Source organism: Echeneis naucrates, chromosome 6 (genome assembly GCF_900963305.1).
Source record: "Echeneis naucrates chromosome 6, fEcheNa1.1, whole genome shotgun sequence".
NCBI lineage: Eukaryota > Metazoa > Chordata > Actinopteri > Carangiformes > Echeneidae > Echeneis > Echeneis naucrates.
In genome coordinates, this window is record NC_042516.1 from 21,259,909 (window position 1) to 21,286,854 (window position 26,946).

Below are 26,946 nucleotides of genomic sequence, written 5' to 3' on the forward strand. Positions count from 1 at the left end.
TCAGTTTCATGTTTTTGTTTTTTCTAAAAGACGGCAGAAAAATTCACTTCACATCTACCTCAACAGCGATCAGTTAAAACTCGTGCTCTGCAACCGAACTTTGCTTAATTTTGAATGACGGATACTTAAAGCTTCCAGAAGTGTCAGGTTGTATCCTTGAATATGAAATTATTCAAAAGGCATCCTCAAAATCTGTTTGTTTAAATAATCAGTTTAAATAATCAACTTATTGAAAACATCATTTCACCCGAGTGAGATGTTAAAAGCAGCTGATAGAAAATAAATATGACTCTGAAAGGCAACGTGGGGTAACATTTGAAATAACCATATCATACTTAAGGAGGTTTTCAACTTTGACACAAAATGGACCAGAGAAAAAAAAGACGCAGATTCCTTATTTCCTGCTTTTCTTTGGGAAGCAGAGCTATAAAACGGGGAGATGATGGAAATGTTCACGTAAAGTATCTCAAAATCGCACTACTGACCAACACTTAAACCAGCCAGACGTCCTGTTCTGTGTATTTCAGTCTCAGTCCGGTCTTGGACTCCCACTAGATGGCAGCGCTGTGTCGAGGGGAACTCCAGCCCTCGTCTCACCAGAACCTTAGACTTTTATGGTACAACACATCCAATCTGAACATCTTAAACTGCTTTTATGAGTTCAGTAAATTTTAGATCAATCAGCTCTGAAATATCTAACAGCTGGCAGAGCCGTGCAGCTCCACCTTCCTGGGGCACCGTCAAAAAAAAAAAAAAAACCCCTACGGGCCATCGAGGCCTGAAAAGTGTGCCGAGTCAACCTGAGCCCCGTCCCGAACGCAGATTCATAATCCCACACCGGCAATCATGAAAAACAACAGCACGCTCATTATTCAAAATGCAAGTTGCTGTGTGGTATTACCTGGGAGCCCCAGAGCAGAACCACGGGGATGTAATGCCGCAGGTCAGAACTTTAATATCCAAACCGCCAGCTCGATGTGTTTCTGACCATCTTAGCGGGCCCCCGTTCACGCCCCCTGGAGTGAGCCGAATGGATATGGCGTTGGTGGTCTTGGTTGAAGGCAACGTCCTCTCCTTAATGACCTCCCGCTCCCCCTGGGATCCCGGCTCATGACTTATAGATCACAGCAGCTGTGTTGACTCAACTGTAAATACAGTTCAGTTCATAAACACTGCAGGGTTATTATGATGTGGCCGCCGTGTGAAAAATTGATGCGTTTGATGTGAGATGGGAGGTTTTTGGGGAGGGGGGGGGGGGCGGCCGGGTAGCCATTCCATTTGTTTTGATGTCGGAAACAAATGGTGTTTTTTGTGGTTTTGCAGTGTAACAACTACAGAGTTGATCTATTCAAAGGCAGCACAGTAATGGTGGTAATAACCAGAGGGAGCGGCTCTGCTGAAGAAAGTCATGCTTTGGGTGTTTGAATCTCGTTTTCCTGCTTCATTCTGCTTCTTTTTCTATTTTCTCTGTGTTTGCTGGACTGACATTTTCATTTCTTCTTTCATTCACTTCATGCGGCCCTTCAAGGGCGGCACAGACCGTCTTCATACACAGCTGGAGCTCTGCATTTCTAAGCACCTGATGAGGGACGGCCATTGTGCCTCCATCCAAAGGTTTGCAGGTAAAGCTGAGATACTCAACCCGTTTTTCTCTTTGAAAAGCGCTTTGCAAAGTAGAACAGAGGCGCTGCTGCACCTGTGTAACATCACTTCTTGATGCCATTCACGTTTGTCCGATTTCACTCGTTAGCGATCACTTTATGCTGTTGTTGGACTTAATAACCACGATTTGACCTCGAGATTACTCGGAGCTGGAACTGTTCCAGATTTGGCTCCTGCATTTCCTGCCAAGCATGCAACATAGGATTTTTCATTTTCACCAAGTGATTAGTTGATTGTCTGAAAAGAAATCAGAACTGTGTTCGTTATCTCTCGTTGGTTTACCTGTATCGGTCTTCAAAACAACAAAAAGAGATGAAATGTGCTTTTGCTTGTCTTCATCATAAACATCATTGGAAACTGAAACTGAGTTTAATTAGGAAACATCCCTTTGGACTTGAAAGTACCTCCTCTTGTTGTTCAAACAGATCTTTTGTTTGATTAGAACAAACAATAAATTGGTTTGTTGGGAAAATAATGAACGATAAGGAAAATAATTAGACAAATTTCAAAACACACTTAAGGTTCATACGGGGCTTCGACTAAACTTTACCACATACTGAGAGGTAATCTCTTAATGGATCGCACCCAGGTGATGCTTTGAGTGGATTTAAAGACATCCGACTGTTGTTTTTAGCCGGACTTGACATTTAAGAATCCTTAATCCTCCCGCTAAAGGATCATTCCTGGAAAAGCTTTGTGCTCCAACATCTGAGTCATTTTCAAACGCTGCTGCCTGAGTTATGTTTCCTTTGACACAAAAGAAGCAAGGACGCGTGTACACATTAAATATAAATCATTTTATAATATACAAATTGTACAGATGTCATGAACAATAGGAATGTGGACATAGTCAGGATAGCAAAGATAAAGAATACCTCTTCTTCCTCGATAGCAAACACTGCTATGCAAGTGACAACAGCACATGATCAAAGATACTCAACACTCAAGATGGCAGCCGAGGTGATAGAAAACTAACATCAGAGACGGGATAAAAAAAAAAAAATGTTTTCCAGAGGCTGTGAGCAAGCTAAAGTGACAACACAGAAAAAAAAAAGAAAAAGAAAGATGGCATCCTATTGTATCATGTTCTGTCATTTCTACTCTGCCCAGTTCACATCATATTAGCACACAGGAAAAGAACCATTACGTTTTTGTGTTTGTTTTTTGTTTTTTTTGTCTTTTGTTTTTTAAGCGTTACCAAGAACGATTGCACCAGCGCCACAATTTAGGCTCAGAGACAATTATGCTGATAAAAGACAGGAAACTGCATTTTTTTTTGTTTTTAAATACACAGATGAGTAGAGAGCTGCGAATGTATTTAAGTCCAACACCAGACAAAGGTTTCCTTCTTTTCAAGGACGGATAAGCTAACACGGTTCAGCATCATTTAACTGATGAAGTGTCAGGTCCTGCTTCGCTTTGCTCGCCCTGTCTGTGTTTTTCTTCTTTTTTTTTTTCTATGTTATGATGGACAAAAGAAAAAACAATTACCCGCAGTCCCTGGAGTCTGCGCATGTCAGAGGTCATACTGCACTGCGACCAATCAGCCCTTATCAGGGGAAAGTTGGGGCCTCTGAAGGCCGCGGTCTCAGGTTGGACGGACGGATACGAGGCCGGCTGTGACTTTAGTCAAGGTTACACTCGTCCATGTTTGCGGATGTCTAACTGGAATGAAGCGCCAGTCGACAAAAAAAAAAAAAGAAAAAACACAGTTGTGTCACGTGACCTCGTCGCTGAACTAGATAAAGTGGAACATGATCTGCCTGTTCTTTTAGGATGCCAAAGGGGAATAAATGTCAGAGTTTCAAATAACGAAACGAAAACAAAAAGGAGAGAGGCGGAAACGATGAGATATCTTTATGTTTGAAAAACAGAAAGACGACAGTAAATGTTTATCTTGACGCTGGGGAAAAGGGAGAAACTCATTAAATCGGATTTCCGCAGTTGAACAGGATTTAGTGAGGAAATCACACAAATATTCATGATGATCACGCCAGCTATCACAAGGCATATTTCCGCATCGCCTTTCATAATTCATATCTGTCACATTTGACAACAGTGTGAAAGTGACAGCTGAGTCTTATTTGCTCCCCAGCAGCATTAAATATTTCTTGAATACAATAAGTGCTTATTAAAGCTCCAACAGCCCAAAGCCAAAAAAGAAAAAGAAAACACCACAGAGAGCATTATGATATGACTTCATATCTTAAATCCATATCAGAGTGGTTATTTGTCATGTGCTCGTGCAAACTCCTGTGTGCAGCTGTGGAAAATCCATTCTGGCTCAAACATGACCCTTGACCTCGTCCGCCATTAGTGATGAACTCACGCGGGTCTGGGCTCCGTCACAGTGGAGGCCGAGAGGACAGGGAGCATACGATTCGGAGGGCGGGGTCACAAAGGGCCGTGACTCCCCCCTGTTGGCGTAAAACCAACAACAGCCCTCGGGAGGTAGCTCGAAGCGTCAGTCAGAAAACACATTTTTAGCAAGCGTTAGCGGAACAACGGAGGCGACACGGAGCCCACAGTAACAATCTCTCAACTGAAAAAAAAAAAAAACCCCAGAACATTCACAATAATAATCATAAAAAATATAATAATAAAAATTAAAAAATAAACCCAAAACATTTTAACCTTCATATAGACAAACACTTCAAATCTTTTCTTCCGTCACTGTGAATTCCAGCAATAAAACAGGGAACAGCTTTAAAATACCAACACTGACTGCAGCAAAACTTTTTCCTGTTTGACTATAACAAACATATAACACTGAAATCACCACTGGGCCTCTAGAGGACATTTCTAATAGCAGGTTGTGGGCCATGTACAGTATAGTAATAAGGCTAAACTGGTCACAGTTTTTATATTCTACTCTACACAAAGACATTTCGCCATTTTACATTGAAAAGAATCTCAGTGGCGGGCGGATTAATCCGCCCAAAGGAGAGCACTTATTCGGCATAATCAATCTTACTTGTGTGTAATTGAAGAATTTCATCTCCAAAAGGAGACACGACCAAGGTATTATCTATTCTCGTCAAACAGAAGATCCAAATGATGACAAACTATAGTCTGTACAGTGCGAGACGGCAGGTAGTTTAAGTTCTTGAGTAATCGAATTGTTAAAAATGATCATAAATAGGCTTTCGGAAATGTGTGTGTTACTCGTCTGCCAAATGAGGCTTTTTTTTTTTTTTTTTTAAACACAAAATCGTCCTCCTCAGTGCAAACGACTCCCTATGACATCACCGTTAAATCTGAAGGCTATTTTCTTGGATGTGTTGAGGTGTTTGGCTGTCGATACATCCCCCGATAAGTGACCCCCATTATAAATGCATGATTCCTGACAGATACCCCGCTGACAAAATCCATTAGCGAGCTAATGAAAGCTCTGCGCCGTGCACGCTGCTGTGGCCCTCCCCTCACCTTCAGCCTTCCTCGAATGGAGAGCGCCACGATGTAATGAAAGAGCACATGATAACCTGGTCATTGTCAGAAATGATGTCTGGAAAGACGTGCTTAAAGAGCTGGAGGTAAAATAATGAAGGAAATCTCGACGGGGGGGAACGCGGGACACAAACAGGCGTCGCTTTAAAACGAGTCTAATCATTTCTTTTATTTGACTCTCTTTTGCTCTGCTTTCACGCTCAACGACTTTCTTTGTCCCCGTTTCCTCCCTCTCAGTCTTCAGTTTTGGTCTGAGTAAACAACACGAGGACTCTGCCCTGACCCGGCAGCTTAACCTTGCTTCCTCACCCAGAAGCTCCTCGGCGGTCTTTGACAGGGAACGTAATTAAAAGCGAAACTTTGCGTAGAAATAAATCCTCAGTGAAACTAACTAGGAGAATCTAAATACGAGCGCTGCCCTTGAGCTGCAAACATTCAGTTTAATTTCACATCCTTATCTAACTTGGCTTTGAATGTGGGACATTCTGGATGCAAGGTGAGCTTAGCACACCACGCCAAAGAGTGATTATCGGCTCTCTTTGAAGCACTTGACGGCTTAGAGCTCAGCGTAAACAATTATCTCTTCACCCTACTTTGGATTGCCTGTCGCAACGGATGCCTTTCCCATCACCTCTACCAACGTTCTCCTCCAACTTTCCTCCACGTCACACCTTTCTGCTGTACGCAGAGCGGAGGAGCTGGAAATGTCGATACAGTCTGTGATCACATGGGACGCTTTTTCTGAGCCTACCTACCGTGCGGAGGATTCAGGCCCGTGTCTTGTCAGGATTCTCTTGGATCTGGGATTACGGCGCCGACTCATCTCTCCTCGCCGCGGCTTCAGAAACCGAAAAGAGGCGCTCAAGACTGTCAGGTCTCTTTTAACGGATGCGCTTTCTCCGTAGGACGCTCACAAAAGACAAGAAGAGCTGACGGGGGGTGACGGGTGGTCTCAAACTTTTCTTCAAAAGCAAGCGGTGTCATTACTGCCGTTCTATCAGCCGATCCAATCATGGACCGGCTGCAAGTTGGCACCAAAGTCAGACGATCTTCACCCCCCTTTAAAGGCCTGGTCACATCGGAAAGACACACCGTGTAATTAATTCCTTCTCAAAAGTTTTCACAGGAAACTCTAAATAAGACCATTTTTACTTTTAGATCCTGATTTTTATTTGTTCTGGCATTCTACTACTACAGTGATCATATTTTATTCGTTTGAGGCCCACTGATGAGGACGTGACTTTATCCATCATCGCCAGATCTCCCGTTTTTCTTCTGCATTGGAGCCATTACTCCCCTCTAGCGTTTTGTTTTGAGGACCATTTAATTCAATAATTTAGGACTGGAAGGTGCTGGTTTGTTCACCGAGACACACAGACAATTTGCGCTATTGACTCTTCTTGCATCACTTTTTAGCGAGTTGGTATTTGCTGATGAAGGGGATTTGAATGAAAATTGCACAGCTAATTGCACACAGTTTTTACTTGCGTTTGGTCAAGAGCACAGAGTTCACTGAATTCGATCTTGATGCAAAGATTCATTACTTTACTTTGCCCCCGAGAACTAATCAATGCTTCGCCCTGATTCAATTTTTTTTTTTTGTGTTGATGTGACCAGGTCTTTGTTGCTCATCTGTCTGAAGCTGAATCAGCCTCCCAAAACCCTGTTCCATCACCCCCCACCCCCCACCGTGTTAGTCCTCATTTCTTTATTCCAGTGACTCCACGTTGCCTATTACGCACCAGCCCCATCTGTTCTGGATATATACATTCAGTATGTGTGGTTTATATGGTCGGACCGACGTCTGCAATGACATGATATCATTCTGTAGCTACACTGCGGCAGGTTGGGCGGAAAGTAGTTCATGAAAGATGGCAGGTTTGGACAATGCTGCAGCGGTGGGGGGCGAAGCCCTGTTCATCTGGATCAGGGACAACACTGTGGACAAGTTCTGACCATGGGGAATCTGAGAGGTAGGGTGGGGGGAAAAACCTTGACTTGGGGCTACTCTTGAGTCTCCTCCGGGCTTTCGTTGGTGGGTGTGGCCTGTGAATCCGCCACAGCCTCCTTGGCGCTGTCGTCCACGCCCGCTGGCTCTTCTTTCTTGTGTTTGATCGCGCTCTCGTCACCCTCGTCTCTCTCCTCGTCCGTCTCGATGCCGTTTTCAATCACAGCTTCGGCTTCTGCTTTGCCCTCGTCCCCCTTTTCTTTGGTCTTCTTCTCTGTTTCGACAGTTGCAACGGTTTCCTGGACTTCTCTGCTCTCCGAAGGCTCTCCATTCGCTTTAGGTTCTTCTCCATCCAATGCTGTTCCTTCGTCTTCCTTTCCTTCTGTGCCGTTTCCTGCTGCCTTCTCTTTCGTCTCTGCTCTTTCATCCTTTTTCTCAACAGTCTCAATGCAGATTTCATTCCCGCCATCAATCTTTCTGTCTTCATCAAACCTCAATTCACCTGCTGTCTCACCTCCTCTCACTGCCTCTACGTCTGTTGTGTTCACCCTTTCGTCCTCTTTGTCAACCATTTCTCTTTCATCGAGGATCTTGGGATTTTCGGCATCGGTTTTTGTTTTCTTCTTCTTCTTGTTCTTTGCCGTGTCTTTGATGCAGTTCTTGTTGGACTTGCTCCTGGGCTTGAAGATCAGTTTCTGAAACATTTAGATTACCATTGTTAGCAGAATGCATTATAACTCTTTAAACATGCTTTTGGGCACAAGGCCTTACACACAGACTTAATTAAGAATGGATCACAGTGGATTTAAAATTGCACTGGGATAACTAGCTAATTCAAATGAGCCATATTGATGCAGAGGAGAAAATTGAGGCCATTTGGAGGGGAGTTATTGGTGGCCTGGAGGCCCTCAGTCGGACCAAACAAACTGGCAAAATTTAATGCAATATGTCCTCAATTACTTGAACAACTTCTGCACCGCTCTGCACACTGCAGGGATGTGGAGAAGGGCGATAAACTCAAAGAAACACTACTGATTCCCAAAGTGTTGGCACCGTCCAGTTTAAATTCAGGCCAAAGAAAGCGTCGACGTGGATTAATTCCACGGCGGACAAAGGGTCGCCAAGAAAGCACTTCTAACCCTGCGTCCCCCAAAACAGCACATTTCTCTGTTGCTGAGGAATCTCAGAGAGAGACGAGCGCCTTCACATTTGTCCATCGCTGTGTTTGTCCACTGAAAACAAAAACAGCTGCGGAGAGGGGCGATGTTGGCTTTGGCTGTATGGCGAGCAGGTGTCGGAGACCTCACATTAGTCAGGACACACAAGAGGAGTGCGAGTTCGAATACCTTGGATTCCCTCTTCTTTCGGCCCATCACGGGTCTTTGCAGGAAAACAATCTGTTTGGTGGAGAGACTTCCATCACTGAAACATGAAGATGCAGAGAGAGAGAGAACATCAGCTGAGCATATTTACTTACATGCACTCATTTATTTTGCAAGAATAGGAAAATACATTGTTCCCATTTGCTTCTGTAGATTTACACACTGACAGTTTATTCATAAATCATTGTTGTTCTTTGTGCTTGGGGGAAAAAAAAAAGAAAGCTCCAGACCTCCCAGAGATATATGAACAATTAATTTGAGTTAGATCTTTGAAAAACAAGCAGCGATCAACAGTCTCTCTGACCTCCCATCAGGATAAACAGATGATTGCTGACCACATGCGTCATGCTCTTATCTGACATTTTAAAGATATATGTTCACATTTGTGGTCCGACCTCTTTGCCGCGCTCGTCCATCAGTGTCTCTTCACCCTTTTCGCTGGAGTCGTGCGGGGAAACGTACAGATCGTGTTCAAAGAGGCTGATTTTGAAGTTTCCCTGACTGTCTGCCAGCGACTCGTGAACATCCTCTACTTCTCAAAACATTTATTTGCTCCTTCTTGGCTCAATTCTCCCCCAAAACGTAATCCTCCATCCCATGCACATGTCACACACCCTGTGTTCTGAGGCGGATAATCTGCACGAGCACTCGTGCTGACAGATTAATCGTGGCAGGAAAATGCAGATTCATTTCTGAGTGGGCTTCCTGTCTCTCACGCTTACTCCCACTCTTTCGTCTGTTCATCTTTGGCATAAACAGCCCCCTGTTTTTCAGCCCAGTGTGCTCTCACTGACTGCCTACCCGCTGAGTTTCACCCCTCCGCTCTTATCTCCTGCGACAGCCCGATGTGTGACAGTTTTATTTGTTTCTGCTTTAGTCCATCTTTTTCTTTTGCTATTATTGGACGTGGCTTAAAATGAGATATGACTTCCTGTCCTGCCATCTGACACAAGTCCAATAACACACACACACACACACACACACACACACACACACCAAGGTTACATGCTGTCTGAAGTTAAGCTGCCCGCTCAACCTTGCACATGAGGAAAGATGGCAGGTTTATGATCGCAGGAGAACCGGTAAAGCCTGCTACAAATCTTTCCTTTCTCAACATCAAATGGACTGAAGACTCCACCAGCACCGGGCTTACAGCTTCCATTACCTCCTTCACCCACCCCACATTTATCCATATGCTATTTTCTAGGCTGTCAGGAAAGCTGGATGGCCTCCTGTGCGAATCACAGCTAAAAACTTTCCAACAAAAGCCTCAGCCCATTAAAGATGGAAAGCAGCGGATGGCTTAGAAAATTACAGGCCTTTACTGAACCTGCTCGGCTGTCAGTGTCAGCCACGTTATTATAACTTGGAGCCATAGAGTGCAGCGATAGCCTTCGTCTATTTATAGGTGAATGCACTCATTGGTGCCTTCTATACTGTCTGGGGGAGAAACTGACCAACGGATTGCATTATTTTTCCTCCAAAAAAAAACGCAGATTAACCCATTATCGTGTACATATTGATCACTATTTTGTCTCCAGCAAAGTGAGACGTCTGCATTAATTAACATTGTTTTCTGAGCCCTCCTGTTTCCATGTTGCGTGTTCACTTGCACGTTAGTTAATGCAGAGAAATTTCGCATTTACTGTAGTAAATGGCTCTGAAATGTAATTACCATCTACGTTAATTGAATGTGGCGAACACGAATGTGTGCTCTGAGACAACTACATGAATTAATGTTGTGTGGAGAAGCCGCTGAGCACCAGTTAGCATTAATTTCAGACGCTGCTGAGATCACTGACACTTATCCGACCCCTCCAGATGAAGTGCAGCCTGCAAACCCTCCAAACAAGCGCGCATTTACAAAATTTGCTATTTAAAAATGGAGGAGCCGACACCACGAAAACAAATGTAATGAGTATTGCTAATCTGAAATAGATCATCAACCATTATTTCGGTGCACAAAATGTTTTTGCAGGCAGGGGGAGAAATGAGCTCTGTCTTTGTGCTGTATCTAGGCCGACTGATTAATTAGCCATGTTGTGCTGTTGCGTTGTGGCATTTTGAAAAAAAAAAAAAAAAAAAAAAGAAAGGAGGGGAAGGACAAAAAAAAAAAAACGAAACAAAAACAAAGGATGAAAATAGAGGTAATTAATCAGCTTCCCTCTCAAAGAGCAGCAAACCTGACCAGGTGGAGTAAACAGTTGGTCGGTGCACGGAGACGCCGTCGTCATCTACAGGAAACGCTGCTACATATATCACTGAAGGGTTCTAACCCAAAACGATATTTAAGAATATATTATTATTCTTATGACGCTTCAAAGTCACAATCTTTTCAGCGGAGTTGTGAAATTAGCTTCCAAAGAAAGCGGCGTATGATTCGTCCAGCGGTGGTTGCGCCTATTCCCGCTCCTCCCATCAGGAGGCATTTCCCTCGGACCAGGCAGTACGCTACAGGCACCCAAATGGCTTTTAGAGGGGCAATTACAGCAACCAAACCACATTTAGCCTTTCTATTTCAATCTATTTAAAGAGTACATCCATCCAAACTGTAGGACTGCTGAGTATTAGTTTCTATTTCTACATGTACAAAAGATGGTTTGGATGAGATGTTTACATGTGGAGGATTTTTGGATTGTCTCAACGCTCAGTTGGCAGACGTGACAATTATATAATGAACACAAGTGATGTTTGCTGTCACGTAAATCGTTAACACTTCACATGGTGACTAAATGTTGATTTTTCACCTACATGGTGAGACTCTGAAGAAATCTGACAACTCAAGTTTTCTTGTCACGCCACCAATTACCTCTCACTACAGAATCTTTAAATAGGTTCAAGTCTGTCTTTAAATCTCACGGATCCTTGTCCACAAGAGTCTGTCGCCTTTCAAACAAGGAATGCACCAAGTTTTTTTTTTTTTTTTTGAAGGAGGGAGCGAGAAAGAGATTTGTTTAAAATGAAATGGAACGTGTGATGTTGGAACAAAAATAAAAGAGAGGTTGAAAATGGATTGCAGTGACCAATTAAAGAAAGAAAGAGAAGTTCGGTGCACATCTGTATTTACAAGGAGGCTGCACTGCACTTAGAACGAGAAGATAATTATTGTGCAGATTTGTGTCTTTGTTGTATTTCCATTCTTAAACACACGCTATCAGCACTATCAGCAACAGAGTAAATTCAGTTTTGAAGTGAAAGTCCCTCCGTGTGGCCGAGAGCACGCAAGGACTCTGACCATAAGCAGATGTACACTCATCTAACGGCCTTGACTGATGAGTCAGCACAAGTTTAGCCGAGGAATCACTGCACTTCTGTGAGATTTTCCATCAGCCAGTCGGAGCTGCAGCTTTTGGACCGTCACATCCGCTCCTGCTGCGGTGCTCAGTCCGAAATCACGCAGATTTAGGCCAGTTCCACTCTAAAAGCTGTTGTATTTCTTTGAACAGAAAACTGAAGCCAGATTCTAGTTGCAGCGGACAAACTGCGGCATACAAAGCAGCTGGTGGCTCTCTTAAAAACAAGCGTTGCCACCTCAAAGCGAAACTAAATGTTAGTCGTGTTTCTGGCAGCTACGCTTCATTTCCATTTTATGCGCATAAGTTTTCATTTAAAGGAAATGGTTAGGGAGGAAAACTGTTATATCACGTTGTGGTGCCAAAATACTGAAAACTTTCCTTCCATTATTACTTTTTATTCTGTTTTATTCTATTTGAACTTCTTTACTTTGGCTTTATTTTTTTTTTTCTTCTCTTCTTTGAAATCCTCCTTGAAAACTCTTTCATGTGGCCCAAGCAATTTCATGTCTCATAAAAAAGCACGCTGACTCTTGACGCATTGTGGTGAATAAAACCTGGCCTTGCCAAGAGCACTTTGATTTCATTGTATGTTGTAATTTGACTCTGCAAAGCTGATGATCAGCTCCAGTTACAATACAATTTGCATGTTAATGCATCACTAATATGGATCTAATAATGTAACCCCCCCCCCCAACACCTAAACTGACAAACAGAAATAATTTGCCCCTCTTAAAATGTGTTATGCTTTATTGTTGAATTGGATCGATGCTACCTTTCAAAGAAAACAGGCTTACTCTGTATAAATTAGGCTCTGCATGTTCGCCCCCTCGGACGGATTGAAATAATCACCGCTGCTGCTATTTTCTTTGACAGTTGGGAATGGAGGTCGCCGTGTGTTGTTGTGTTTACGGACCCGGGAGTGAAAAGGCGCAGAAAAGCTTTGTGTGTGTCTTCCTGCAGTTCCCGCCGGCTGCCTACAGGTGTCGTCAGAGGTCACGCATGAGCGGATGCCCCTTCAATAGTCATCACATGAGGTGATTACCTGTTGGTCTTGATAACAGGAGTCGGCAGCACACAGGTGAGTCTCCATCCGTACGTGGCGAGAGACTGAAGCAGAGGAACATAATCGGCCTTCACCTGCAGACCCTGCGAAGAAAACAAAATGTCCATCACAGCCTACAATGAAGTCTTTCTCCCCACAACGAGCAGCACGCACACAGGTACCTTTGTGTAGCAGAGGGCCTGCACTGTTACGCAACAGTGCTACCTTTATACCGTGTGATGTCTGCGGTGCAAAGGTAACCGTCTCTTTGTGACAGGTGTCAGATCAGTAAGTCCTTGAGTAAACAGGCAGCTCATATGGGACTGCTTGCTTTGTGGTAAATGTTCAAATACACTTTGTGCCATGAAAGCTCCGGCAAATGGGCCGCGTTGTCTCTTTGATGGATATAAATCTAGAAATGATGAAGCACGGCAATTTAAATGTAATTCTTCACACACACAACACTTAATGTAGTTTCAGAGCAAAGGCAGACGCACATACACACAAGCACATCCTTTTTTGGAAGGGAAGTGTGTGTGTCTGTCTGTGGTTTGCCGCCCTCTTCATGTCAGGTATCTGCTGAAAAGGAAAAAACCGCAGCACGAGTCAGACAGATTGCACGAATCTCCGACACCATTTGCATTCTCACGCACACACAGAGACAAACATACTCTTTGCGAAGGAGCATTGAAATGCCTGAAGGAACTCCTCTGCATTCATAAAGGGATCTGTTAAGTTGTGGTTCATACAAAATAAAAATCACCAAGAGTGGAATAAAGGGGCTCAGCATTCCGGCCGTTGCCCTTTTTTACATAAAATCCAGACCGTTGCCCTCCGCGGTGCAGGAGTACTGATATAAGTCAAGAAGGCAGTCAACACAAACTTGAAGCCCACCGCAGGTTTTTCATATTGACTATTCATGCTGCCCTGATTCGCCGTTCCAGAACGGAGACTTGAGAATAAATCACACCTACACACACACACACACACACACCACATTAGCCCTTCACCGTACTGCAAAGTGTGGAAATCTTCTGTAATTGAAGTCGCACCAACCAAAAGGCTTCATGTGCATGCACTGAACGCCAGCCTTCCTCGGCCCTCTGTCACAGAAAGGTCTGGCCAATCAAAAAAAAAAAAAAAAACCAAACCACCAAATCGTGTCAGAGCCGCAACCTTCGGTTTTCTCTGTCTTTGCTTTTAGTGTCGGTTAGCGGCGGGGTTAATAGACACGAGCCTGTTAGGTGCAGCTTTGGGTGTTTTTGGTCATTTAGCCTGGAAACATCTGCAGCCTTGCCTGCGATAATTGGCTCAGCTGTGCAAATGAGAATGTTAATCATGTAAAATGCTTCAATGCACATTTTGACACTGAAGAAAGAAAGAAGTAAAATATCTGATCTGTAATAATAGAATTGTTACACTTTTAATGCTGCTGTAAACCGTACAGTGATAATGATGATGGGACAGGTTGGAAGAGGGACGTTAATGAATATGGGATAAACTACGACACTGACATACTGTTGATTCTATAACGGCAGCTTTGAGAACAGAACCTTCTGAAAGACTTCCTACAATTCATTTAAAAGCTGTTAGAAAAGTAATAACAGCTACCCGGCTCTAGAACCAGCATCTACTTGCATTATACTAATACTGATACTGTACTATTATGTGAATTTCCCCATCTGAAGTATTTATAAAGGATTATTTTACCTTAATCCAACTGTAGAGTCATCGTCTCTAAACAAATATAAGTTCATTAACTGTTTGTTTAACTTTTGTGCTCTTAAAACAAAATCATATTTGACTTGATTACAGCTGCCACTAATGGCCCGGCGATATTTACTTTTAGATACCAGTATTATCATTATAGTTGTTAAACTACTATTCTGCAAGTCGGGCAACTGCAACTGCTCCGAGGTGGCAAAATCCAAGGCTGAAAAATGAAGCCAATATGACAGAGCCAAAAAAATTCCCCGTCCCCGTGGACTCCCATGTTTGCAGCAGAAATAAACATGTTAACAACGCGGAACAAAAATAACTTTGGTCTCCATTGCTGATTTCCACCCTCATGATGATTGCATGAGGGTGAATTTTTATAGAACCCGCCTGTTTAAATTTTCATGAAGGCAAGGCCTTTTTTTTTTTTTTTAATTCGAGGAGGAGTCCACCGCCAAGATGGTGACAGCGGAGCGGCCCACTCTTCAAAACCATGGACAGTCTACGGCCATAACTCCGCACTGCCTTTCCTGCTGCCTCTAACTTTGCAGATTCATAGAGAATTAAAAAGCAAGAGTGTTTCTGAGAGAGACGGATCCGCAGTGGGACACACACACACGCCTCATTTCTCTTCCGCAGGTTTTTATTGACTGAGATGACAGAACAAGCACGAACAGACCTATAAAGTATGTTGGATATTAAGCTGTAGTCTAATCGTTAGAATACAAGTCACTGCTCCAGACGTTATTTACACAAGCATTACTTTCTAAGTTCCTACAGGGAGCGGCGTGCGTCTACATTTTTCTGAGGTTTATGTCGGAAGTGCTGCCAGAAACACGCTCCCTCTTGAAGCCTTTCCCGAAAGTAAATTGGGAAATAATTTTTCTGTAATGGCTTGCTGTTCTTTGGAGCAGGTGAGAGGAAATCACAGTCCCCGGAGTAAAGCTCTCCTGCTCTTCCTGACTTATTATGCAGCTCCGTGTTGCTGCATCAGCACTCCGGCACCAACCTGTGAGCCTTAAAAACAAAGTAATCGCATCAACATCTTTGTCTTCCATCTTATCTGAGCGCCTGCAAAGAAAGACCACACAGAAGCAGCATTTTTTCCCCCCATTTTGGTCAAAGCTACTTTGAATTAAATCTGGGTTTCTGCTAAGCTCTTCACACAGTTAAAAGGCATCACACGCTGAAAGGCATCTCAGCAGGGTGAAAAAAAAATCTATTACTAGCTTTTACTCTCACAGTTTTCCCATCTAATGATGACAGCTAAAACAGCAATTTCTCGGCCATCTAAGTCTGAGATTTATTGCTGCCCTGTCTTTTTTTTTTTTAAGCGCAGACCTGAGACCAAGTTTATTTTCAGGCTTGGAGCAAAGGAGGGTGAAGTTGCAGGTCAAACTTCAAGTTCACAGTTCGATCTTAAGAGTCAGCTCAGTGGAAAAAACTGTGTATTTGTTTATATTCACCAGCTCTCCAAGAAAGACACAAAGCGTAATTCTGCTGAATTCTGAGGTCAGGTTTGCAGACGCAATCCAGTACTGATGAAGCAAAGACTTTTTTTTTTTTTTTTTTTTTTTTTTGTTAAGGAGCATTCAGGCGCCCTTCCTCGGCTCACTCAACCTCGAGCGTTGTCACAGCAACAGAAAATTCAGCATCCACTGTGATTTCAAGCACTGCAGCATCCATTTCCAAGTAATTGGTTTCTTTTGAAAAACCTTAGGAATAAATATTTCATATTTGTAAAATGCTTGCTTATGTATTCTTTGTTGTCACGTCTGCTCACTGTTTGTGTGTGTATGTGCAGCTCATGAACAAAGAGCACCGTTTTAATATGAAGTCATTTGTATTTTATTTAAACTGATTCCACGTTTGTCACCACGCCAGTGGATACTGAAAGTGTCACAACACGTACTGAATGGCTATCGTCTGAAATTTGTGGTCCTCAGAGGGTGTTTTGTCTCAACTTGGGTGGTCTGCTGCCCACACAACGAATTATGAAACATTACATCAGCTCGACTTTTATCTAAACTTCATTATCGGGTCACAACTTTAATTCATCCAATACCTTGGCACCGCCGAGGAATGTTTTCTTGGCTGGAAGTGGCATTACAGCAGCGATGATTTAAGAGACAAAGTACATCTTAGCTTCAGACATTTACGAGGCCTGAGCCTCCGTTTGAGTCACGGCTAAACTATGTAACGGTGATAAGACGGGATGAGCGCGTTAGAAAAACAACAGATCAGCCGGGGGACGGACTCATCATGTTCAGTTCATCATGCGTCAGTGTACGCTTTCATTACACATACTTTTAAAGGGAGAATTTAAAAAACATTAAGCGTTTGATGATCGTCAGACAAGTCATCAACGTCAAAGCAGAAGGCCTAATTATTTTTATTTAAACGAAAGAGAGGGCCAGGGAGGAGGCCAGACTTCCTCTTCTGGCTCTGTTCACCGCTTTCTTACACTAGCCTGTCAGGTAACTTGGTAAAAGCCAGATGTTTTTTAAGTTAACTGAGCTGAGCTCTTTTTAACCACAAACTACTTGGAGCAAGTGATTAAAACACGCCCCTCCGTCACGTTAACCTCAGCTTAGCCTCCACTTTGCCTGATCGTGACTGGCTATTCATTTTTGTTCATTACAAAAAACTGCAAGCAGCACCCCAGGTTCATACTTCCTTCCTTTATTAAGCTGTTTTCTGAGGACTTCTGTGATATAGTAGCTCAGCAGTGTGGAAAGATGAACTCGGCGATAATCCAACAATGTATAAATACCCCATTAGAAAATGCCCTGCATTTAGGATCCTTGACATTAAAGTATGTAAGTAAGTAAGTAAGGTTAAAGCACTTGCTCTGCAGAGAAGGTGAGCCTATTTATACTGTTATATTTGATTTAGTGTGTTATTAGATGCATAAGCATGGAAATCTGTGTTCATCACTTCATATACAACCAAAATAGTCCAATGTTTCCCAGCTTATGAGTTTTAATTTGAATTTATTTATATATTCTGTCACTATTCTAGTATCTTTATGTATAATATCCCTTCTTTGGGCTCTATCAGTTGTCTAAATGAAGCCATCCTCTAAAAGAGAAATCAAACCTCAGAGACAAGACTTCATGTTTGAGGTCACGGCAACCTCAGGGATCATCTTTAACAATGCAATATATTGAACAGGCTTATCATATTCTTTTGTGTGAAAAGTGTAATACTTTGGCATAAATGCAGCAGAGTATCGAATAGCTCAAAATGACAATGATAAATAAAGCGCCTATAAAAATAAAGTGCTGCTGAGTAAATGCGCGTAATATTTTTCCAACCGCTGCTTCTCGAACATTAATAACAAAACTGTCAGGTCTACTCAGCGAGGTGCATGCTGTTACTTGTTTCTTATAACTTACCTCACCTGCACGTAAACAACTGGGCCCCGTGAACCGAAGCCTTCCTTCGGTGTACACAGCTATCAGCGTCATCATCACATTGTCTGACAGAGCGGCCGTGATCTCTCACTTCCACGGACAGCGCAAATTACTCTCCCTCTATCTAGGTCACGTCTCCTTTCACTTCAGTCAGAAGGGGGAGAGATATCGTGGACAGGCAATTCACGTCAACAGTCTTCTCTCTGCACGACATGCATACCACAGCATGCGCACACACACACACACACACACACAGAGCTGCAGACTGTGAGCAATGCATGACCTCTGACACTAGAGACAAATCTACAAATCTGTGGTCTGTAATTCTAGCGAAGCCGAAGAAAGACGCCAGGCACTATTTTTTTTTTCTTTCTTTTTTTTTTTTCTGTCAGACTAATTTCAGGAAGTGACACACACAAGAAATCGTCATACGTGGATCTGAGGTATCCTTCTTCGATGTTTAAAAACTATTTCTTCAAAGATTCCTCCCTCCCATATCACCGCTGTGATGTCGGGCCCAAATCCCATTTTAGACATAATTTAGTTTCTGCAGACTTTGAAGCGCTGCTCTTCAAAGCCAGAGTCGCTGCTGCATTTTGGGGACTGAGTGACAACAATGTCAGCTCTGTTAAGCTCCTTTCACTTCCTCTGACTTTGGGCTGCCATTCCGTAAAATTTGAACTCGACTGATATGAATTTTTTAGTACGACTCTTTCCTTACACTTGGCGTTTTTGGTCACGAGCTGCCAAAATCCAGGTGTGAGTGACCTCATGACATCGCGCTTAAAGGGTTTGAGAACATTTTACTTCTTGACAGTCCTACTATGATATCCACAGTCTCACCGAGGAATACCGAACACCATGTACAGGCGGATTATCGCTCAACAAGAGGAACATGAAAATGAAAGCCTGGGCTGTTTCATCCATCTAAAGTCAGAGAGAGGGAGAACTCTCCTTTCTCAGAATCATTTAGCAAAGATCAAGCTCATAAAAGAGCAGTTAATTTCTATGTTCAAGCAGTGTTTTCTGGGATAACCAGGGAGCTAGTTTGCAATCTTTCTTGTTTTCTGCTCTGACCATTTTCCTGAGTTATGCGTAAAGCGCCGGTAACCAGAGCACAGAAGTAATCATGGTGTGTTGGAAGATGTGTGTTTGTACTTTTTTTAAACTGTGATTACAACTGCAGAGCCCATGCTGCATCTCTGCTCTGCCCAATTAGAGTGACAAACACACCTATTACTGCTCTGGGAAGGAATGTATTAAAAGGGTCAGTAACTATTTGGGACCATGCCGCGCCACTTAGTTTCACTTTTATGGGCAAAGGTTTGGGGATCTGGAGATTTGTGCTGACGTCTTGATGGAGGTGGATGGTCTATTCCATTCACCTTTCTTGCACCGAGGCGGTGGTGCAGTCACGCTTGGCACATAAAACCGAGATTATGAGCACTTCTTTATGTTGCTGCTTTGAAATATTCTCCTCTGTGATTTGGGTGTATTGACTGTTACAGGATGATCCTTTACAGACCCGCTGAGACATACTAAACTTCAACTTCCTGAACTGGGGAATATCACAGATTTAAGATGTCGAAGCTAATTTACTGGTCATGAGGAGTACAGCACAGCCTGTGGAGCATGTGTAATGTCTACATTACTGTCTTAACGCAGCACTTTGGGAAATAAAGGATTCTGTGTTTTTTAAGTTTTATCCAACCAAGGGACGTGAAGCGAGGACTTTAATCTGCTGACTGTGTGCTGATTAGACATTACATTCATGTAACGCTGACCAAACCACTTTAGTTATAAAAAAGACAAGCATGGACGCAGCCGAAGTAAGTCCCAGCTCAAGTCTGGCAATGACGTCGCAGGCGGACGGCTCTAAGTGCGTCAACTCACACCGCACGTTGAGATGCATCTCCACCTGCGTCTTGTCTGTTGTGATCAGGTTTCACTTGCCCACTTGGCATGCAAGTAAACACTTCATTCATGCTGGTTCATGATTAAACTCTGGCCTGACTAATCACACAGCAGCAGGACACAACTTTGCGTCACTCGGAGTTCATGTGTGTGCGTTATGCCCGAAAGCCCTCACACCTGAACATTTGTTCTGCTCATCCTTCTGCCTCGTCAAACTCTGGTGCCGACATTCCTCACAGTGCTGCTCAAGCAGAGTTTAGCTGTATTCTGCTGGATGCAGGCCATCTGGCCTCGAGCTCCCGGCTACAGAAGTACGTCTATATAACTCCAATCTTTCAGACTTCTATCATCTTCAATCTTGTAGTCTTTAGCCCTGACTGATCGTCGTCGTGCAGTTCCTCCTCGAGCCATTAGAGGTCCACTTTATTTACTCCTCCGAGCCTCTTCAGTTAATCGATACCTTTTATGCAAAGGTCCTAGGTCAATACGATGCTTACGTTGTGGCAAGTCAGATGGAGCCGTTCCGGATGTCTGCACACAATCTAATAAACTCTAAATTCCCCCTTTAGCTAAACATGTTAGACCTATTTGTAAAACCTCGGCACGATCTTAAGAATTCGTAATACACCTGTGAGCTGTTCACCTGAAGTGTAGAAGGTCTGACTGCACAGCAAGAAGGCTCTGGGTTCAGAATCTGGGTTTGCATGTTCATCCTGTGACTGCAGTCGTTCCCTTTGCCCCCCCCTCACCCCCCCATTCTAAAGTGCCTATAGCGTGAACGGTCATTTGTCTTAATATGTCAGCGCTGTGATGGACAGCTGACCTGTCCCATGCTCACCCTGCGCTCACCCCATGGCGGCGGGGATGGGCTCCACCCTGTAAGGGTAAGTGCTTTGGAAAATGGATGGGTGGAGCTGCCCCCTCCCCCTGCTTCTGCCCTGCTGTTTGTTGCCTGCCTGGCTCTTTGTGTATGTATGCTCAGAAGGCTACCTCTGTGATTACGTGATCCGTGCAGGCTTGGCCTTTTGGTTGGTGAATTAGGTATTAGTATAAGAAGCCCTGTTTGGGGGTTTCTCATCCTCTCCTCACCTGCTTTGTGTTTAGCATTGTAAAGTTGTTTGTTTGTTTTTTTTTTTTGTCTTGTGTTTGATTGCTGTGTTTTTTGGTTTTGTGCTGGAGTTGCTTTGTTTGTTGTTTTGGCTTTGGCAGCACGCTTCCTCATCTGGTTTTGTTACTGCGGCTCGGCGACACGGTTGCACAACATGTACTGGATGCATGATAATGGGGACCCAGTGCTTGGACTGGAAGAGCTCGAGTGCAAAATGATGCAGCAGACCGCATTTTACGAAGATATGAAAGACGAGCTGAAAGGAAAGCTGAAACAGCCGAGCCCTCGTACATGTCGGCTGCTTCTGAGGTGAATGTGTGTTCATCTTATATTGAAAACACACATACACATGTTTTTGTTACTCAGGTGCACTCTCGCTGTTTTATCTTGATCCACATGAAGACTGAAACAAGACACCTTCCTGCTAATGCACTTGGTCCCTCCTGATAAATAAATTCTCCCACAGCAGCTCATTGTGAGCAAACATATTAAGAACGGCTCTGATTCTGGTCTGAGGACATGTTTTGTTTAGTTATTTCTCTTGTGCTCTCGGTACGTCAGCTCCATGGCAGCTCCCGTGCTGATTTTCCCACAGGACAAAAATAAAAGAAATGACAGGCTGGTCCTAATTGGAGTTTCATAGCTGAGACCCTCGATGAGTTATTCATTTTGAGGTACGTCACCACCGTTGATGTGATTCCTATTCAGGTCATTTTGCTAATGGAAAAAAAAACAAAAAAAAAACAAAGAAGCGGCTGCTACAGTCTTCATATGCATTTAGGACATCTGTCCAAAATAGTTTTGTTTCTCGTGGGAAATGAAAGCTACAAGAAATGGCGGCTCTTTAGCACTGATGGGGATTTTTGTGCAGAATACGTGCAGCGTTTCCTTTTCTGAACGTCCCTTATGTATGCTTTTCATTTCATTCATTGGTTTTTAATTGTACGCATTTTTCTGTTTTCGTGCTGTTTTCCTCCGGCTGCATTCTGCTGTCATTCACTACACACAGTTTCCACAACACTTGCATCTTTGCTTGTCAGTTGGACATTTATTTGTGTTGCTTGTTGTCTGCTTTAATTTTATCTCATGATGCGATTTTGTTTTGAAGGCAGAATTTCGGGATGTAACACTTCTCAGGGAGTTGCTGTCTGTTTCTGGTTGAAAAAAGGAAAAGGAAATCTGTGACTTAAAGAAAGTGTACGATATGAGAGTTAGCTCTTTCATTTCAAATGAATACTTATTTATTTATATTTTACTATTGACTGAGATGTGTGCAATCTTTGTTCACCAGTGCTGTGGTGTGCCAGATCTAACTCACTATATATAACTTATTGAAAAATGACATAAGTTGTGATGCCACTTTCATTATTCATTATTAATTTCATTCTAATTTGTCTTTGTTGTAGCCCTTATTATTGACTCTTGTGCGTTTGATCAGATTTTTTATCCACTAATTGAAAATGCGAACGCATGTTCACGATCCTCGATGGATCACCTGTTTCCTCATTTACCTAAAAGCAAAGCAGATTAAACGGAAGAGGCATACCCTGTAATCCAGTGAGAAAAAGGAAACATTTCTAAGCTGATATCCTGCTGATATCCTGACAGCGAGGCTCATCTGCTGATGTCGTTCTCCTGATGCATCCTGAACGCAGCCGGAGTCACCTGGCTGGGAAGGCTGCTCGCTTACTTCCACACCCCACTTTTCATTCCTGTCACCGCTCAGCGATAATAAATTGCATTTCTTTGCAGTACAATCGTGATGGTACTATCATCGGCTATGCAGCTGTTGTGTTGCTGCAGCACTTCTCACATGTAACTCATTTAGAAAAGGAACAATTAAAACCCTTGAATATAAACAGACACACTCCCACTTGAAGACAATGTAAATGATTGCGTCCCCTTTGTGAACAGCTTGTTCTCCTCTTTTTCTCTAAATTTCATACATCCAACCAGCTGTCAGACCTTTGAACAGATAAAAGTTTAAAGCATTTGGGAGAAAATAAGATGTATATCTACATAGAAGCAGAAGGAAGATGAGAGGGAAAAAAAAAACAAAACAAAACGCAATCAATATTCAGCCTTGTTTTTCTTTGTAATTATCTCGGCACTGAAACAATAATGAGCTGTGTGGATACTTTGCATATCAATTTTAGGCGGTTATCACAATGAATGAAAGGGGCTGATCTGAGACCCTGGTCAGCCTTTGTGAAGGACTGAGCAGTCAATCTGATCTGGCACGGCGCAGATCGCTCGGGTGAAACAGTTTTTGATGAAGTCCCGGCGGATCGGTTCTCGGGATCTCGTGGAACGGTTCGGTGTCGGAGGCCTTGAGATCCATTAAGCTGTAACCACATTAGGATTCGTCTCAGAGGAGACGAGGTTCTACTGCTGCTGCAGATGACGAGGCTTTTTATTGGCAGATGTGGCCATCAGTGCTGAGCTGGACAATCAGAGAGCCACATATTGGGGACAAAAGTCTCCTTTCACACTTGGAAAGCCACAGGCCGCAAAAAGTCTAAATTCAATTACTGAGATAGCATCGGCAAACGCCATACAGACACACAAAACCAGACCCATCCACACACACTTAGTGGTCACAAACACAGGCGCACACAGCCGCAGACGCATGAACACACATATATACAGATGAAAGGCAATGAAACGGCTGCAAACCCTTCAACTCAGACAGAAATCGATTTCCAACTTGGAACTTGTGCCGAGGAGAGACACTAATCGGCGGGCAGATAAGGGCTTGTTTGCTCCTGATAAGACAAGCAACCACAACACATGTCCCATAAATTGAGATTTGCCAGATTTGCCTTTGGGGTTGTCGGGGAGAATGGTTGACTGAGAAGGGGGAGGTGACAACAGGTTCGATACGAGACAGGAAGACTTTTCTGGTGGATTTGTGAGCGCAGCAGTAAAATATATTAGCTGCATATGACAATATTGATATCAGTCATACTGATCGGTTACAAGTTATAAGAACCAACATTAAATGTCCTGGTAAATAAAGATATTCCTTCATTTTGTGTTTTAATAATCATGGTGTGTAAAAACAATCAATTACAGACCTCCTTCAGGAGTTCAACTGATCTGCTGCCTCGGAAAGCCAAAGAATTTTATTATACAAGATTCAAGGTTGATTTGTTGTCATTTGCATGTCTGCACATGAAGCAAAAATTGCATTCAGGTCAGGAAGTGTACGAGATAATAAGTCAAAATATAATCCATGAAATAATTTATAATAATTCCTGTACGAAGTAAAAGTGCGTTCAATGAGGCAAATCATTTGGTAGCAATGCTTCAGCTTTCCTTATAATCATTATTATTCAGGTTGTTTTCGCTAATGAGCTGCAAATTGAAAGGTAAATTGGAGCAGAGTCTAGAGAAAAGTCGGTGTTGTATCCGAACACTGAAGGTGTAAAGAGAAGTGAAGCTTTTCATTCACGAGTCCACATACAGGTGTGAGTTTTTGGGTCGTGACTGAGAGAAATAGACCGCGGATATGATCAACCGAGGCTGGGCTCGGCCTGAGCGGGAGGATGACGAACTCAGAGGGCTCGTTCTGCTTCTACTGCGATCCAACCCTGGATTAAGTTTATGGACGGATTGCTGCTTGGCAAATATTGCAAACGGAAAACTAAAATGTGAAACAACACCTCACATCGCGTTCTTCAGAATTTTGAAAAATAACGCGGGCCTATTATCACCAAATTATCACAACACGGTCTAAATGTCCGTTTATAACCGCTCTCATTTTCCTCTCCAACGAAAAGAAAGATCGCTCCACTCACGTCTATGACGGTCCACTGCTCCACCACGATGGCGTCGTACGTTGGGGTGGCCGCGTTCGGCTCGCCATCGCTCGCCTCCTGGAAGATGAAGACACTTTCCACCGACTTAGGCAGCAAATCTGCGGAGAAGGAGGAGGGGGAAAAAAAATGTAAAAAAATGAATGCTGTGAAAAGAGTATTTACTGGATGGAGTGTGTCTGTCTTGTCTCTGCTACTCTTTCAGGCCCTCCAGGCCAGAGGAAATGGAATGATATCAGTCAGCCACATTCGCACACAACCCTTTATTACATAGCCAGTGGTGTGGGCCATTTGTGTGAGCAATGTGCACTTTATACATTATGCAGCGAGACAATGTAAGAGAAAGGAGCAGGTATTCCCCCTCTGGGATGTTAAAATTATCAGTGTTTTTCAGGACCAAAGGCCTGCTGGTTGTCAAGGTTGACAGCCAAACAGAGGCTAATTAGAACCAGGCAGCGAAGTGAGTACGGCAGCTGATGGGATTTGAAAGAGGCAATACTGCCCGTCCCAACGATGAGTACCCAAAAACACCTCTTTAAAAAAGGGCAAACAGATTTTATTCATTTACCTTCTATCTCTTATCCGTTTACAGGACGTGGGGGGGAGCCAATCCCAGCTCACACTGGGGGAGGGCGGGTTACACCCCGGACAGGTCGCCAGTCCATCGCAGGGCATGGACAGATTTTAGCAATGGCAAAAATGTAACCACTGATTAAATGAAGCCAGTCCGTGAGGCATTAAAGCATAAATCCTTTTGCTAAGCCCGCGTAATTCACCTTAAAAAGACTTGAATTAAGTGAGCGGCATAAAGACATTGATGTTGATGCTTTGGGCCCCTAGTGAGATTGTGTGCTGCTGACCAAATAGATTTTCTGAGCTTCTCCTCTGCTGGAGGCGAACAATCGCAGGATTGATATCTGGCCCCCATGAGCTGGGACCCTTTTTCACCCAATGTCGCTTGTTATTCCTTTGATGCACATGCACAGACACACACACACGCAACACACAACACACGCAGCATGGTCCAGTCCTGCCCGGCCGGCCTTAGTGCTTTCTCATTACTCCCACAGCATTTACACACTAATACAGTTTGCCGAGGTCCAGGCACCAATACAACACACTCCACATTTCATTACTGGGCCCTAATAATAGGGGGGGGTGAGAGGCAGCTAGAGAGCCCGCAGAGGGAGGAAGATAGAAAGAGAAGAAGGGAGGGAGCGATGCAGAAGGAGCGATGGGCAGGCTCTTTTATTCACCACCCCTCCCTGAAAATCCATTTAGGACCGATGTGCACTCATTTGAAGACATCTCTCAGACATCTACTGACAGACATTGTTGTTGTTCACCTCCATCCTGCCTCCCCCTTTTGCCTTTTCCCTTCCTCATCCCCCCTTTCACCTCCTTCCAGCCTAATTACAGATTTTTTTGTTTTCTGTGAAATGTTAGCCGCCGAGGCCAAGCATCAGTTCCCTGCCAGCGCAAGCAGAAATCGCTCAGGTGGGATCGACACGGCGGGGTTGTGTGGTTGTTCTACAGGGGCGAGTCTGTCTCTGGTGATAATGCAGACGGTCACTCAACAGAAGAAAAGGAACGAGGGAAGCGGGAGAGGAGGAGTTGGTTGCTGAGGCCGTGGAGTCATCGGGGGAACGCACCGGTGGCGTGCACAAATAAACCTTATCTTATGCCTACTGACTGAGAGCTGAGCTGAGCAGCCAGCGGCCCGACTGAGAGTAAGTTGTTTACACTTGAAAAAAAAAAAAAAAAAAAACACACACACACAGAGCACCCTCAGATGAACTGCTCTCATTCCCTTAGTGACTCACTTACTGAAGGTCACATGGCGAGTCATGCAAATAAAGCCACACTCAGAACGGGGAGTGACAGCGTTGGGACTGAAAGACACATATGAAAATGAGAGCAGGGGGGGTCAGATATCAGGGTGACAGCAAGTGACGCTGGGTGACATGCAGCAGTTTAAACGGGCACCCAAGCGACTGAGGCGAGGATCGCTGACTGACACACACAGACCGACACAAACTGTTTGTTCCCGATATTCACGGACACGTTCGCAAACCTGCTGTTCTGCATCAGCTTTGAAAGAGCAAACAACAGAGAAAGTACACAGGATGGAAGCTGCAACTGTGAATCACATATTGCCTGTTTCCATCCGAACGGATTTCACAGCTTCACGTCACCT

General features: G+C 43.6%; 1 protein-coding gene across 1 annotated transcript in view; it reads right to left on the reverse strand.

The window, feature by feature from the left end:
• Positions 1-2,440: 2,440 nt before the first annotated feature.
• rftn1b (raftlin, lipid raft linker 1b) overlaps positions 2,441-26,946 on the reverse strand; it is an 88,418-nt gene continuing 63,912 nt past the window's right edge. Inside the window, exons 7-10 of the mRNA XM_029504351.1 lie at positions 24,732-24,850; positions 12,778-12,881; positions 8,404-8,479; positions 2,441-7,752 (exon numbers count right to left, since the gene is read on the reverse strand). Of these exons, the coding sequence (XP_029360211.1) occupies positions 7,114-7,752; positions 8,404-8,479; positions 12,778-12,881; positions 24,732-24,850 (938 nt within the window). The 3' untranslated portion in view covers positions 2,441-7,113. The remainder of the gene's footprint in view (positions 7,753-8,403; positions 8,480-12,777; positions 12,882-24,731; positions 24,851-26,946) is intronic.